Raw genomic sequence first — 15,333 nt, forward strand, 5'->3', positions numbered from 1 at the left:
CCACAGCACCACTTCTGGCTTTTTCTATGTATGTGGTTATCGAGGAATGTGGTACCAGGTCTTTGAGCATGCTAGGCAAAGCACTGTACCCACTAGGCCAAATTCCTGGCCTTGTTGTACACTCTTTTTTTTTTTTTTTTTGGCCAGTCCTGGGCTTGAGCTCAGGGCCTGAGCACTGTCCTTGGACTTTCTCAAGGCTAGAGCTCTACCACTTGAGCCTCAGCACCACTTCTGGCTTTTTCCTATGTATGTGGTACCAAGGAATCGAACCCAGGTCTTCATGCATGCTAGGCAAGCACTTTAACCACTAGGCCAAACTCCCGGCCCTTGTTGTATACTCTTTATGGAGCTATATTTTCCATTCCCCAAATTAGGATGAGAGTATCAACTACATGAAGATTTTGGAAGGATTAAATAAGATAGTGTATATAAAGTCCCGCACAGATCCTGCATTTAGTAAATGTATTTTTCCATGAGAGCAGTAAAAACTTATAGTCAATAATACTGTGCTGAAGTTTTAAATATTTAAGTCTAGGTGATGTTAAATGTCTTTGCCATTATGAACTAAAATAAAAATAAATTTAAATAGGTACCAAGACATGTGAAAGGGTATCAATGTACGTGAATTAATGCACCTTCTATCTGGCAAATATCATGTAACCCTTTTACTAATTACAATAAAAAATGCAAAAAAAATAAAAAAAAATAAATTAAAAATATTAAAACAGTTGAATGATCACTAGTCAAGATGCTACTTAAGTATTTTATTTGCAATATAAAGAGATTATGTAAAAAACTTCAGTTTGTGGTACTTGTTAGTTTGGCCTGCTATATTTGTTAATCTAGTTTGGATTATTATCTGTTTAATGGAAAGTCAGTCTTGTGCTTTATGTAAATCCCTCTAGGTACATAGTAGAGGCAGGATAAACATTAGACCATAACACAAGTTTCCTATAGTCAAGTTAATTGGTATTAGATGAGAAACATAGCAGATAATAAAAAAATAGATTGAATGCATCTGAGAATTTAATACATAATTAGAAAGATTTAGTATAATAACAGTAGATGATCTTATAAATCTATTGACAAAATGGCTATTCACTTGTAAGAAAATGAAAATGAGTACAGCACTTAAAATTGTTTAACACTCATACATGTACATAAATGTTTAAAATAAAGTATAGAATAAATGTTTAAGTGTTTTAAAAAATGATTGAAGCCGGGGACCAGTGCTCACCCCTGTAGTCCTAGCTATTCAGGAGGCTGAGATCTCAGGATCAGGGTTCAAAGCCAGCTTGGGCATGAAAATCCGCGAGACTCTTTATCTCCATTTAATCATCAGAAAACTGGAAATGGTGCTGTGGCTCAAGGGGTAGGGTAGTAGCCTTGAGCTGAAGAGCTCAGGGAAAGCTCTCAGGCCCAGAATTCAAGCCCCACAACTGAGGAAAAAAAAGATTAAAAGTCTTGTAAAAGAAGGTAGGAATTATACCTATTATAGGAATATATAACTGCTGCCTTTTCCCTGGTGCTGAGGATCAGACTTGGAGTCAAGCATGCTAGAAAATCCCTCTGCCAGTGAGCCACATTCCCAGCCAGAAAAGTGCTTTGTAACCAATACTAAAGACTCAAAACTGTAAGAGGAGACAGATGTATCTGATTACATGAAAGTCAATATTATAATATGTATACATAATTCCATAAAGTCATAGTCAAATATTAATATTGATTATATAAGACTAATATTTGTAATATGCTCATTGGGTTTTCTGGGAAACATAAAGTTCAAGTTGAGAAACATTTATTACAGAGTTAACAAAGAAGGGGAAAAGGAGAACACAAGAGCCATGAGTCCAAATATGTTCTGACTCAACCAGCCCAAGGGAGAATTACGAAGTCATGATTGTTAGAGTAGTTCTGTGATGGTGAAAATAACCAAGTCCTAGTGGCTGAAGACGACCAGTAAAATGAAGGTCATGTCCTCAGCTTCCAATGCTTCTCTTATGCTTTGGCTATGGGCTGCCCCAAGAAGACTATGACATTGGCTTAAAAGTTGAGGTGACTGTGAGATAGTGAACAGCTAAAGACCGTGAATAGCTGAGCCATACTTTTGCAGCTGGGGAATACAGTTATATTGAAGTAGGACCTAAGTGTGGCAAGTCTGTTTGCCACAGAACTTATATGCTGACAAGAAAAGTGCATTTGACCCAAAAAGAACATTGGGCAAAGAATATGTATAGACATGTTGTGATAAAAGGCTAAAACTAAATGACTAGGAAAGTTTTAAAACACTGTAGGAAGGTGCAAATTGAAATAATAATGCAATGTAGCTTTTTTTTTTTTGCCAGTCATGGGCTTGAGCTCAGGGCCTGAGCACTGTCCTTGGACTTTCTCAAGGTTAGAGCTCTACCACTTGAGCCTCAGCACCACTTCAGGCTTTTTTCTATATATGTGGTACCGAGGAATCAAACCCGGGTCTTCATGCATGCTAGGCAAGCACTTTAACCACTAGGCCAAACTCCCGGCCTGCAATGTATCTTTATAAGACTAAGGAAAACTACAATACCCGTTAAGGTGAGTATGTATTATGGTAGCTCTTTGGAAAGCTTTGTCATATCTATTAAAAATAAGAAAAAAACATGTTCTTTAAAGGTCACCAGTTTGTTGGGAATTGATAGTGACAAAATCGCTGGCTTGCAATGTAATAAAATGATTATTATAATATTGTGCTGTTGAAAACAATGTGCCAAGTATGGGAACGCCTGAATAAATATGACATATAGAATATTATACACTTCTTTAAAAGAAGGAGTTGCAGATGAGGATTTTGCTAACTTTAATGAGAAAAGAAAGGTTGAAAAGTATGTGTAAAATTTGATCCATTTTTAGCAGATCAAATTGATAAAAATCTGTCCATAGAAATTGGCGCTGTGGCTCAAAGTGGTAAAGAGGCTAGCCTTGAGGATAGCATCTAGGCCTGGAGTTCAAGTCCCATAACCAATTTAAAAAAATCTATCCATATACAAAAATATACTTTGAGTCATCTTGTAAGGGGTGGGAAGACTAATGTGAGTAGAAGAAAAAAGATATGTGAAAGACAGAGAAAATATAGCAACAACAGGCACACGATTTTTTTTTAATTTTCAGTTTACTTGATGTTTACTGATTTTTTTTATTTTGAATTTTGATTTTTTTTTTTGCCAGTCCTGGGCTTGAGCTCAGGGCCTGAGCACTGTCCTTGGACTTTCTCAAGGCTAGAGCTCTACCACTTGAGCCTCAGCACCACTTCCAGCTTTTTTCTATGTATGTGGTACCGAGGAATCGAACCCGGGTCTTTGCGCATGCTAGGCAAGCACTCTACCACTAGGCCAAACTCCCGGCCCACACACGATTTTTTTTATGTCTTACAAAGATAACAGACCAGGTAGACAGGGGCTTAATACAGCTTACAGAGAAGAAATGAGGAAACAAAACAAAACAACAGTTAACAGAAATGAAAATAATTGTCCACAGTCTTTTTTTTTTCTTTTGCCACCAGTCCTGGGGCTCGAACTCGGCCTTAATGCTGTCTTGGGGCTTTCTCAAGGCTAGAGGTCTACCACTTGAGCCACAGCACCATTTCTGGCTTTTTCTGTGTATATGTACCAAGGAATCAAACCTGATTCTTTGTGTATGCTAGGCAAGTACTCTACCACTAGGCCAAACTCCCTGCCCTTCACACAGTCTTGTTGGATGCCTAAAACTTAGTTTCTAATGTTTAAGTAGATTCAAGGAGCATTTTCTAGTTCCATAGGAAACAGGTAGTGTTTGACCAGATGAACTAATGGTGTGTCCATGGAGGGCGCAGGCTTTCAGTATTTATATGTCTATATTGCATAGGAGAAGCGTGGTTATTCTACAGTTAAGGTGAACCTAATGCAAAGAGCTTACAGTAAGTGTTGTATTTTTGCCTTTTTTTTTGCCATATTTATTGACTTTGAACTCACTAAGCTGGTTCGATACTACTGAAACTATGTTTCCCATCCTGTTTTTTCACAGGTTATTTTCAGAATAGAGTCTTGCTTCTTATCCAGAGGCCTGCATGAACTATGATTGGCCTGCTTTTAGACTTGCCAAAGTCTCTGGGATGACAGGTACCTGCCATGGTATCTAGCTTTTTCTCTGTGAAGAGGTAGTCTTATAGACTTTTTCTGCCCAGATTCGCTTGGCACCAGAATCCCCCCAGTCTCAGTCTCCATATACCATGCGATGACAAGCTTCTGTTACAGTACTGAGCAATGGGTTGAGAAAGACATCTTGTGAATTACTCTGCTCAGGTTGAGCTTGAACCACAACTGCTCTATGCTAAGCCACTCAAGTAGTGAGGATTATAGGTTTTGTGCCATCAGTGTTCACTCCATGCCTCTTTCACTTAGGATTCAGCTCCTATCTGGTGAGGGTTAACTTTGTGGTAGAAAAAAATGAAATCATGGTTAAGTTTTTGCTGCCTCTTAAAGCTTTTACCTAGAAGGGAGCTTCTACTCATTTTTCATTGTTCAAAGCAATTTGCTTTACAGCAAAGTGTGTTAAGGAGGTATTCACCTGTGATCACATTAGTGAATGTTAGTGATTGTTGAATGAGGAGAAATGAGAGAAAATAATGTATGTACTTTTTGTAATTAAATACTATTTATTTCATGCATTAAATCTAGAGAGAAGAGATACTGTTTTTAAATTTGTGTGGTGTGTGTGTGCGTGCGTGCGTGCGTGCGTGCGCGCATGCGTGTGCATGTGCGTCCCTGTGTGTCTGTCCGTTTGTCCTGGGGCTTTAACTCAGGGGCTGGGTGTTGTGTCTCTGAATTTTTGTGACCAAGGCTATTGCTCTACCTTTTTGAGCCATAGGTCCATTTCTGGCTTTTTGGTCATTAAGTGAAGATAGAAATCTTACAAACTTTATTGCCTGGACTGGCTTTGAACCTAGATCCTCAGATCTCAGCCTCCTGAGTAGTTAGGATTACAGGCGTGAATCCCCAGTACCTAGCACTTTTATGACTTTTTTTTTTGCCAGTCCTGGGGTTTGAACTCAGGGTCTAAGCATTGTCATTGGGCCTTTTCAAGGCTGGAGCTCTACACTTAAGTCACAGCACCACTTCTGGCTTTTTCTGTGTATGTGGTACTGAGAAATCAAACCTTGATCTCTGTGCATGTTAGGTGAGCACTCTTCCTCTAGGCCAAACTCTACCACATGCTCCTAGCCCCTTTTATGACTTTTAATCACAGATCACAGACCTCTGCAATTTTAGAAAATAAACTAAAACCTTTAAAATCAGTATTTTCAAGTTGGGAGGAAAAAGCTTGTAATATTTCCTATGCAACTATGACTTTATCTGAAAAAGTATCTGAAGCCAAATTAGGGCTGGGATGTATAGCTCATGAAACAAACCAACAAACCACTCTTCTGTAAGGCAATAGTGTTATGTGTATTTTCCCTCATTAGAGACTCCCAAATAAGGTCTCTCTGCAACTATCACTTTGACTTTTTGAAATCCCATTTTGACTGAGGTTAAATTGGAAGCAAAGCTCAATATCACCTTGTTTTGCTAAGTGCAGTATTGTGCAAGGCTTGTCACTATGCTACTATCCTACTTCTTGGGCTAAGTTTCTTTGTTCTTGCTTAGTTTCCTGAAACTTTTTTTTTAAGAGAAATATTTCAAAAACAATTGTAACATTTTTCTGAACTAGTTCATTAGTGGAATTTACATGGAACAGAGGATGGCAAAAGTCCCAGGTGAAGTTGAAACAGCTGTTGCTCTCCACTACGGGCCATGGGTAGAGGCAGAATAGTTGTATCCATGGTGAGTTGGGGACTTGGGGATTCTCATGGGTTAATGGTGACAGAGCAAACTCTGGCCACCTAGTTTCACCAGACATTTCCTCCTGGGACTTTTTCCTTAAAAAGAAAACAAAAAAAAGTTTTGTTGTTGTTGTTGTTGTTGGTCATGGGATTTGAATTCTGGGCCTGGGTGTTGTCCCTGAGCTCTTCAGCTCAAGGCTACCGCCCTACCTCAGGAGTCACAGTGCCTTCCCATTTTCTAGTGGTTAATTGGAGATAAGAATCCCATGGACTTTAGTGCCCTGGCTGGCTTTGAACTTTGATCCTTAGATCTCAGCCTCCAGAATAGCTAGGATTACAGGCATAAGCCACAGCGCCTGGCTTAAGACTTTTAAAAAATTTAATTAAAAGCTTTTATTAATATTGATTATTTACATCGTATTTAAAATGGCATATTCTATGAAGAATTATTCAAGAAAAATCTTTATGCAATCACTGGCACATAAATTTAAGAACATAAAGTTGCCTGTTTTGTAAAGGAGACAAACATATTGAGGTTAACAGAAGAGCTATTTACCTGAAACACACACACACACACACACACACACACTCATAGACACACATACATCCCCTCACACGACTTGAAGCACAAAGGGCTTACATGAGAAACCATGTTTTTTTTTTTTTTTTTTTTTCCAGTCCTGGACTTTTAGCTGAGTCCCTGAGCACTGTCCTTGGGCTTTCTCAAAGCCAGAGCTCTATTACTTGACCTACAGCACCACTTCTGGCTTTTCTATGTATGTGGTATTGAGGAATCGAACCCTGGTCTTCATGCATGCTAGGCAAGCACTGTACCACTAGGCCAAACTCCCAACCCTCAAATCATGTTTTATTTTTATATTTTAATTTAAATCTTGAATTACAATTTTATGTTTATTTAAGTGCTATATCCTGTTTCTTCATTCAAAAAGATTTGAGGTAGAATGCAGTAAAGATTTGCCAGTGAAGAACAAAATGGGGAGTACAGCATGAGCAAAAGAAAGCAGTGCAGTAGAGATAGAAATGATTTTCTTCTAGTTATTCTTGTGATGTTACATTATTAGTAAACTTCATATCTTCATGGAAAATTTGGAGGAGAACCATTGGCCAATATGCAGATGAATTAGATTTGGGGTGTAGTCTAGGATGTGGCAAGGCTAGGAGGAATTGACTTGGCATTCATCCCTGTGCTGAAAGTGTCAAGAGTTTTCGCTATTCTTGGAGAAGAACCCAGTTGTCAAATAAAATATTAAAACAAGGGCCGGGAGTTTGGCCTAGTGGTAGAGTGCTTGCCTAGCATGCATGAAGACCCGGGTTTGATTCCTCGGTACCACATACATAGCAAAAAGCCAGACGTGGTGCTGAGGCTCAAGTGGTAGAGTGCTAGCCTTGAGAAAGTCCAAGGACAGTGCTCAGACCCTGAGCCCGAGCCCAGGACTGGCAAAAAAAAATATTAAAACAATCTTCACAGTAGCCTCATTAATAGTTTAGTGGAACTTTTTTCATAAATGCTTTCATTTTAGTGTAGGACATAACCATGATAGCTGCTGCAAGCCCAGGATCCATGTCAAAGTAAGTTAATATGTTGAAAATAAATCAACACTTGTTACCTTTTTTTAATTTTTTGCTAGTCCTGTGGCTCGAACTCTGGGCCTGAGCACAGTCCTTGAGCTTTCTCAAGGCTAGAGCTCTACCACTTGAGCCACAGCACCACTTCTGGCTTTTTCTATGTATGTAGTACCGAGGAATTGAACCCGGGTCTTCATGCTTGCTAGGCAAGCACTCTACCACTAGGCCAAACTCTAGCCCCTAACTTCTCATTTTTATATGATGGTTGTCATGTAGTTGAATTTACTTTGAAATGGGTCGACTTTTATGTTTGAGTCATGAGTTTTTGTTGTTATAGTAAGGTTTGAATTCAGCCTCCCTAATTTTTTTTTCTTAAAGTATCTTATGTTTTGGCTTGATCTCAGACAGAGATCCTTCTACCCATGTCTCCCATGGAGCTGAGTGCCACTGTGGATATCTCTTCAGATAGAGTTTTTCTTTTTTTCTTCTCCCCATTGCATTGCATTGTGAACCCTCTCTTCTCCCAGGTATCTGAGATTATAAGCAAATACCACCACATCACGTGACAAAGTGAAGTAAAAGTTTTCAGAGAACATATTTAAGTTGGGCTTATCTTCTGTTGTCTTTCTATGTCTTTACACTATGTCTTACAAATTCTGTTTTCTTGAACTACAAATCAAAATGATTATAATGTGCATTGGAGAGGATTGTGACTCAATATGAAAATGCATGTGATTCACCTGAACATGTTCTTTGATTACCTTCAGTGCTATATGAACTTATCAAGAGAACTGGCTTTTAATATTAAAATATTTTTGTTACACATTGATTAGACAATGTTTTCCTCACATCAATGAATCACTCATACTTTTTATAGTCTGTGTTGATGACATAGAGGTTGCTATTACAGCAACAAATATCCTGAGATAACTTGTAGTGAGAAAAGGCTCTTTTGGCTCACAGTTTTAGGTGTTTCAACCTATGACTGATGGATGGTGTTTACACCGGTGGCAAGGCAGCACATAATGGTGGAGAGTCCATTCTGGAGTAGGCTTCAAGTCTTAGGGCGCTGAGATTGAGCAGGAGGAAGAAGAGGCCAGACCCACAGTTCCCTTCAAGGACTGCTCCTAATGGCCTCATACCCCCTCCCTCCTGGAACATCACCTCTCAGCAGCACCAGGCTGGGGACTAGGCTTTTAACACTGTAATCTTTGGGGGGAGTATTGTAGATTTAAATTATTGCAGAGATGAGGTTGATATTCTGAGATCCCTGTGGCTAATGTGAATGATCTTAGATCTGAAGGAATGCTTTTTTCAGTTTTTAGGACAACTGGATTTGTATCTCAAGAGAACTTCAGGTATCTGCAGATTCAGGCTTTTAAGTGTACTGGTTGGTTTCATAACTTTTTACTTGGCTCTAGCTTTGAGCAAATTGCTCAAAAATCTTTTTTGATTCTTAGTTTTTTGTAAAACGTAGATCAAAATATTTTATAGAGGATTATCAAGTACATGGAGCATAGTTATCAAAAAAACCCCTCCTATTGTGATTTTTTTGATTGTATATAGACAAACTTAAATGTTCTCACTAGAACTTAGACTCAAGGTTCTCGAATACCTGACCTTCATAGTCTTTGATCATGAGCAGTACATTTTCAAGTTTGTTAGAACTTGCCAAGTTCCTATCGGTTGTCTTTCTGTTAAAGTCTAGATTTCTAGTTATTACAGTTTATGACTACCCTTCTTTTAGTTTTGCCACTGCCTTTTCTACAGTGAAATTGTAGGATCCTGCAAGTCCTATTGATATGTAAGTGATAGGATCTTTTCTTTCTACCAGAGTGATTTTACAAATGTAGTTGGAGACTAAGAAGGTCTTCATTCTACATGTTTGTTTATTTTTTGTCAGTATTGAGGTTTGAACTTAGAGCTTCATGCTTGCTAAGCTGGCACTCTACCACTTGAGTCATGCCTTCAGCCCTAATTTTCTTATTATTTTCTAGATAAGGTATCTTGAACATTTCTGCCCAGGCTGGCCTTCAAATGGAATTACAGGTGTCAGCGACTAGAATTCAGTTCTCATTTCACAAATGTTTATGGAGCACCTGCCCTATGCCTGACATGGTTTTGGCAACTGGAGATAAAGCAGTAAATAAAATTATCAAGATCTTTCTGCACATGGGATATTTTATTTAGTGAGACAGAGATAGGGAGTCAGTAGGATAGATATGTAAGCAAACATTTCCATGGACAGAGCACTTTATTCTAAAAGATAAAAAATCCTGTAAGAAAGAAATGGCAGAATATTATGAGTGACAGCACATGTTGAGAGTTCTAGGGACAACTTGAGGGTTTGTGTGTCTGTAAGAGAAAGCTCCTCTGAGGTGGTGACATTTGAATTGCTTGTTTGATTTGCCTGCCACATCTCCCACCTCTTGTGTACTCCCAGATTTTGTCAATCCAATGATTTCTAGGGTGATTTGGTGTAAGAAAGGGACAAAAATTATGGTGAAAATAATTCAAAAAGGAAGACTTAATGGAGGGGCTTCTGACTTAATCAACTCTGACTCTTTTATCAAAGGGAAAAATTAGCCAAATGTAGGTTGTATTTATGAGGACAGTTAAGTAAAAATATTTCCTATGTGACAGATGGCAATTCCTTGAACTAATATAAATGAATGGCTTTTTTTTTTTGGGGTGAATTTAAATCTGGAAACCCTGTAGTTCCTTTCACAAATCTGTTGTCAAAACAGACTGGTACCGCTAAATGAGGAAGCATTTGGTGTTCAGGATGCAGTTCACAATCTCTCACTAGAGGGTGGTATTGGTTTTAAAAACAACATCACTGTGAATCTGGGCTGCATGTTGTTTAAAGAAAAGGTAGTTCCAAGCTTTCTTATGCTTGGATGTTGGTAAATGTCAAATCTGAAACCTTCCAAGGGCCCAATCCAGTTCTGGCTGGTTGCAGTTCCAGAGGATCCAAATAAAACAGTGAGACAAGGGAGGAGCTGGGTAATAGATTCTATATCTAGCCACCACACTAGACTGTGCTCCTGGACCTCTATCCCCTCTGCTAAATAGAAGGGCTGCCCTAGGTGATCACTATGCATCCAGCCTATCTCTAAAATACTGAAGTTTCAGCAGCCTTCTGGGGCAAAAGGATTGAAGAATTTCTTGTGCTCTTTACCAGATTAAGGAATAAGTGAAAACTTAAATTATTAGTGCATTAATAATTAAAATACAATTCAATGTTGCAATTGAGGTATATAATATGTATTCTAATGCCAAAAAAGCCTTTACATTGTCAAGGCTTCTATCGTTAGAGCCATTGTTTTCATTTGAGCATTAAAAAATTAATTTCACTGACTTAGTGAATCATTCAATGCTCCCATCTCCTCTCCATCACTAGCTTGTTGGAAATGAGGAAAATATATTTATATAAAATTATCTTAAGGAAAGAGGCTGAACTTTTTGTCAAATGGGAATGATGTAGGTGGAACTAAACCTCATAATTACATTTGTCTGACTTCCATGTACTTTGTCAAGAGCCACTTCCAGAGATTTTGTTGGTGCGTTTCCTTTTATCCCTGTCCCTTTTACTTCACTCCCTTTCTCTGTCACCTTTTATTCACATGGCAGAGTTAGCCTGAGAATATTTTCATAGAACCTGAAAAGTGCTATGGACCTCCAGGGTTCCAGTAAACCATCCTTTCATCTTTGCATGCATTTGACCTCTCAAGATTGGCACAAGAGCCAGCAGTTAGCTTAACTGACACCATAGAGGCTTCGACTTTAATGCCCAATACTTTCTTTTCATCCCCATTGCCTTGTTTTGCGGATGAAGGCTTCCTCCCTCTCCGCCCCCTGCAGCTGTTGCATATTCAAGACGGCTTGGCACACCGAAACTTCCTAAACGCTGCTCAGTACTCTTCCCCCCTCCCCCTCGCCCTGGAGTACTCGAGCCCCCCCCCCCCCCGCCCCCCGCAGGCGCCCAGCTACAGACCGCATTCCATTCTTGGCGCTCGGGCACACCCCTCGGCGGTGGGGATTGGCCAGGCCGACCCCCGCCTCGGCGAGCCGAGCCTCCTGAGAGGCCCGCACGCCTGCCAATCCCCACGGGCTGTCAAAACAAGTCTTCCCTCCCTGTCACAACAGAGCGGAGCGGAGGCCGCCGCCGCCGCCGCCGCGGACGACTTCCTGGGGCCGCTGCGCCGCGGTCAGGCGGAGGGCAGGTGGCGAGTGCGCCCGCCTGCAGGCTCCGGCTCCGGCTGCTCCGGGGCCGCGCGCGGCGCGTCCCGGCTCCCAGGCCGTCTGGCCCGGCGCCCGGTGCCTTTTGTCTGGTGCAGAGCGGGCGTCGGCTTCCCATTTCGGGTGCCTCCCGCTCCTTTTCGCCTCTCCTCCAGCCTCTCTCGCACATCTCCTCCCCGCCCGGCTGCTGACTCTCGGACCCCAGCCACCACCCCCGCCCCCCGTCGTCTCTGCCCCGGCGATGTCTCCTCCCCAGAAAGTTGCGGCGGCCGCCGCCGCTGCCGAGCGCTGAAACAAAAGTCTGGCGGGGCTGCCTCCCGGTGCCCGCGCGCACCGGTGCCCAGCGGCCGGACTCCGCCGCCGGGAGTCCGAAACGCGCCTGGCCATGGCCGAGGGCGCGGCCAGCTGGGAGGGTCCCGCCCCGCCCGACTCGGCCGGCGGCGAGGACGACCCCCGAGCGGACGCCGGGGACGCGACGGGGACCGCCGGGGGCCGGATGAGGGACCGTCGCAGTGGGGTCGCGCTGCCGGGCGCTGCGGGCACCCCGGTCGACAGCGAGGCCGGCCTCCTGGAGGCTGCGAAGGCGACCCCGCGGCGCAGCAGCATCATCAAGGTAAGGGAAGCCTGCCTGGGTGCGGGCGGGCCGGGCCCCGGGCCGGGCCCCGGGCCGGCTGGAAGTACCGGGCAGGTTGTGCATTGTTTTCTCCCAGCTCCTTCCCAATGCGGAGCTGCCCAGACTCAGCTCCAGGCGGTAGAAGCAGAAGTGACACCCACCGCCCCCTCCCCCATCTCCACTACAGTCCGGGGAGGAAAAAGTTCCGCTTTGCGCCTTTGCATGTAGAGGGATGCTTCCTCGTGTTCTCTGCAGCTAGCCCTTTGACAGAAGCAGGGAAGACTCGGGATAAATGCAGCCCCCAGGCATGGCTCTGCACCGCGCTCTGCTCTGCATGGAAGGTTAGCTCTTCACGAAGAGTAAAGGCACAGTTTACCCTGGTGGGGGGGATTTCCCTCCAGACACAAATGGTCCGGAAATCCCAAGATGCTTGAACTTTCCCGTAGGCAGGCAGAGGGTTTTTTTTTTCCCCCCTCTTCTTTCCAGCAGACCCTAAAGCACTGTTAAAAAATAAAAAAAGCGATGAAAGAGCTCAGAGTTCTGTCGTTGCAGAAAGCATAACCGGAAGGCAATCAGTCCCCAAGGCTCATCCTTAGCCAGTGCGGTTACAACCACATACAGGGAAACCACTTCCCGCCCCTACCCCCAGCCCCACGGGATTTCTTTTCCTCCATCCGGCAAGGAATTTGTAAACCTTTCTGTCTTCCTTCCACTTGGGAGCTTGTTTCCTCTGAGATTTCATGACTTTGGGGTGAGGTTCTTGGGGGTGCACTCTGGCAGAGGCTGTAGAAAATGACTTCTCATCGTAAATGAGCCCGAATAGTGTGCTTACCTATGAAATGAAAGCAGGTAAAGCTCAGTATGTGGATACACAACCAGAAACACCACTGAAGATTGTGGATTTGGAACTACCTGTTCAGCTTCATGAGTGTCAAGGCACTCAGGTGGATGTAGGTTGAAGCTGTGAAGCCACTGCATAATGCAGATTCCTTTTCCTAGCTGAGAGCACCAGTTTCACATGTGATAGAATGTAGGCTTTTCCCCAACCGTGGCACATGGACATTTAAAATCATTGGAGAGGACTGGGAGTTTGGCCTGGTGGTAAAAATGGTAGAAGACCAGGGTTGGATTCCTTAGTACCACATACATAGAAAAAGCCTGAAGTGGTGCTGTAGGTCACTGTGGTAGAGCTCTAACCTTGAAAAGGCCCAAGGACAGAGCTCAGGCCCTGAGTTCAAGCCCCAGGACTGAACACCACGCACACACAAAACCATTAGAGGTAATCATGATTTAGAGTGGATGGTAATTTCAAATAGCTTGTTTCTGGTGTGTGTGTGTGTGTGTGTGTGTGTGTGTGTGTGTGTGTGTGTGTGTGTTTGCAAAGGAGAATTTTGGGTGTGAATTTGGATAGAAGATGTGAACATTTTTTATGTGTGTGTGCGGGGAGGTGGCTAGAACTCAGTGCCTGAGTGCTATCCCTGAACTTTTTCATTCACAGCTAGTGCACTACCACTTGAACCACAGCTCTACTTCTGGCCTTTCGGTAGTTAACTGGAGATGAGAGTTTCACAGACTTTCCTTTCAGGGCTGGCTTTGAACTATGATCCTCAGAACTCAGTTTCCTGAGTAGCTAGGATTACAAGTGTGAGCTACTGGTGTCTGATTACTTTTTAAAACTACAAGTCAGAGGAATATTGTCTTGAAAAATTAAAAATCATTGATACACATGTGGACCTGTATGTGTGACAAAAGACACTCTAAGATGATTTAAAATATCTGATGATAAAACAGCTTTAAAATGTGGTAGGATTAAAGGCATGATCCTATAATTGAGGCTGAGATCTGAGGATTGTGGTTCAAAGCCAGGCCGGGCTGAAAAGTCTGTGAGATACTTGTCTACCAGAAAACAAGAAATGGTACTGTGGCTCAAGGTGGTAGAGTGCAAGCCTTGAGCAAAAGCTCAAGCTGGGCCCGGGTGGCTTATGCCTGAAATCCTAGCTACTCAGGAAGCTGAGATCTAAGCCAGAAATAGAAGTGGCCTGGGGCTCAAGTGATAGAGCACTAGCTTGAGCAAAAAGAGGCTCAGGGACAGTCTCCAGGCCTTGAGCTCAAGCCCCATGACCAACCCTCCCCCCCCAGAAAACAAGCAATGAAGTATAAGGAATATAGAAATAGAAATAGAAATGGAAATATTACATTGTACAATATAATATACTCAAAAGGCTCACGGGTGAATAATGATGCTTCTTTTCAAGTGCCTTTTTGTGACTAAAAGGAAGTGATCTTTAAAATGAAAAAAAATACAAAATTAAGTACATTAAGTTTGATTTAATTGAAAAATCTGTACATGATTTAAAAAAACCCTAAATGTTGCAAATGTATATAAGGATTTTTTTTTTCCTTTAGTCATGGGGCTTGGATTCTGGGTCTGGGCGCTGTTGTCCCTGAGCTCTTCTGCTCAAGGCTACTGTCCTTATCCCTTAAGTCACAGCACCACTTCTGGTTTTCTGGTGGTTAATTGGAGATAAGAGTCTCACATTCTTTAGTGCCTGGTCTGGCTTTGAACCTCAGTCCTCAGATCTCAGCCTCCTGAGTGGCTAGGATTATAGGCGTGAGCCACCATACCTGGCTATGTGAGGATTTTCTTTTCGTATAGTGTGCCTATATATGTTTTTATTTTAAATGTTTTCTTTCTTTTTCTTTTTTTTAATTGTATTTTATTGTCAGGATAATATATATAGGGGTTACAGTTACATTTGTCAGGTAATGGGTACATTACTTCTTGAACTTTGATACCCCTTCTCATATTTTTGTCTTCCTTTCCTTCCCCTTACCCCCTTCTGATCATCTTGTTTACCCTCTTCCCTTTCCTATTTCAAATAAACAAGTAAGTGTATATGCCGGGGCCAGCCGGCAGCAAACCAGGGTTCGCAGATTGGGGTTCCTGAAATAGGGGGCAAGGACTAGGAAAAAATAGAAGAGAGACAGACACACCGGGTCCGGGATGTCTGCAGCCCAAGTAAAGACTGCTTCGTTTATTGTCAACTCCAGCTTATATCTC

The 15,333-nt window shown here is 42.3% G+C and overlaps 1 protein-coding gene across 4 annotated transcripts in view; it reads left to right on the forward strand.

Annotated features, from left to right (window-relative positions):
• Plcl1 (phospholipase C like 1 (inactive)) overlaps nt 1–15,333 on the forward strand; it is a 330,490-nt gene that overhangs the window by 8,017 nt on the left and 307,140 nt on the right. The window contains exon 1 of one of the 4 annotated variants that reach the window (XM_090354555.1): nt 11,988–12,272. The exons of the other annotated variants lie outside the window; for them this stretch is intronic. Within the exon in view, the coding sequence (XP_090210681.1) occupies nt 12,045–12,272 (228 nt within the window). The 5' untranslated portion in view covers nt 11,988–12,044. Of the gene's footprint in view, nt 1–11,987; nt 12,273–15,333 lie in introns of those variants that run through there. 4 annotated transcript variants of the gene reach the window in all.

Source organism: Megascapheus bottae, chromosome 21 (genome assembly GCF_031878675.1).
Source record: "Megascapheus bottae isolate mThoBot1 chromosome 21, mThoBot2.hap1, whole genome shotgun sequence".
NCBI classification, from domain to species: domain Eukaryota; kingdom Metazoa; phylum Chordata; class Mammalia; order Rodentia; family Geomyidae; genus Megascapheus; species Megascapheus bottae.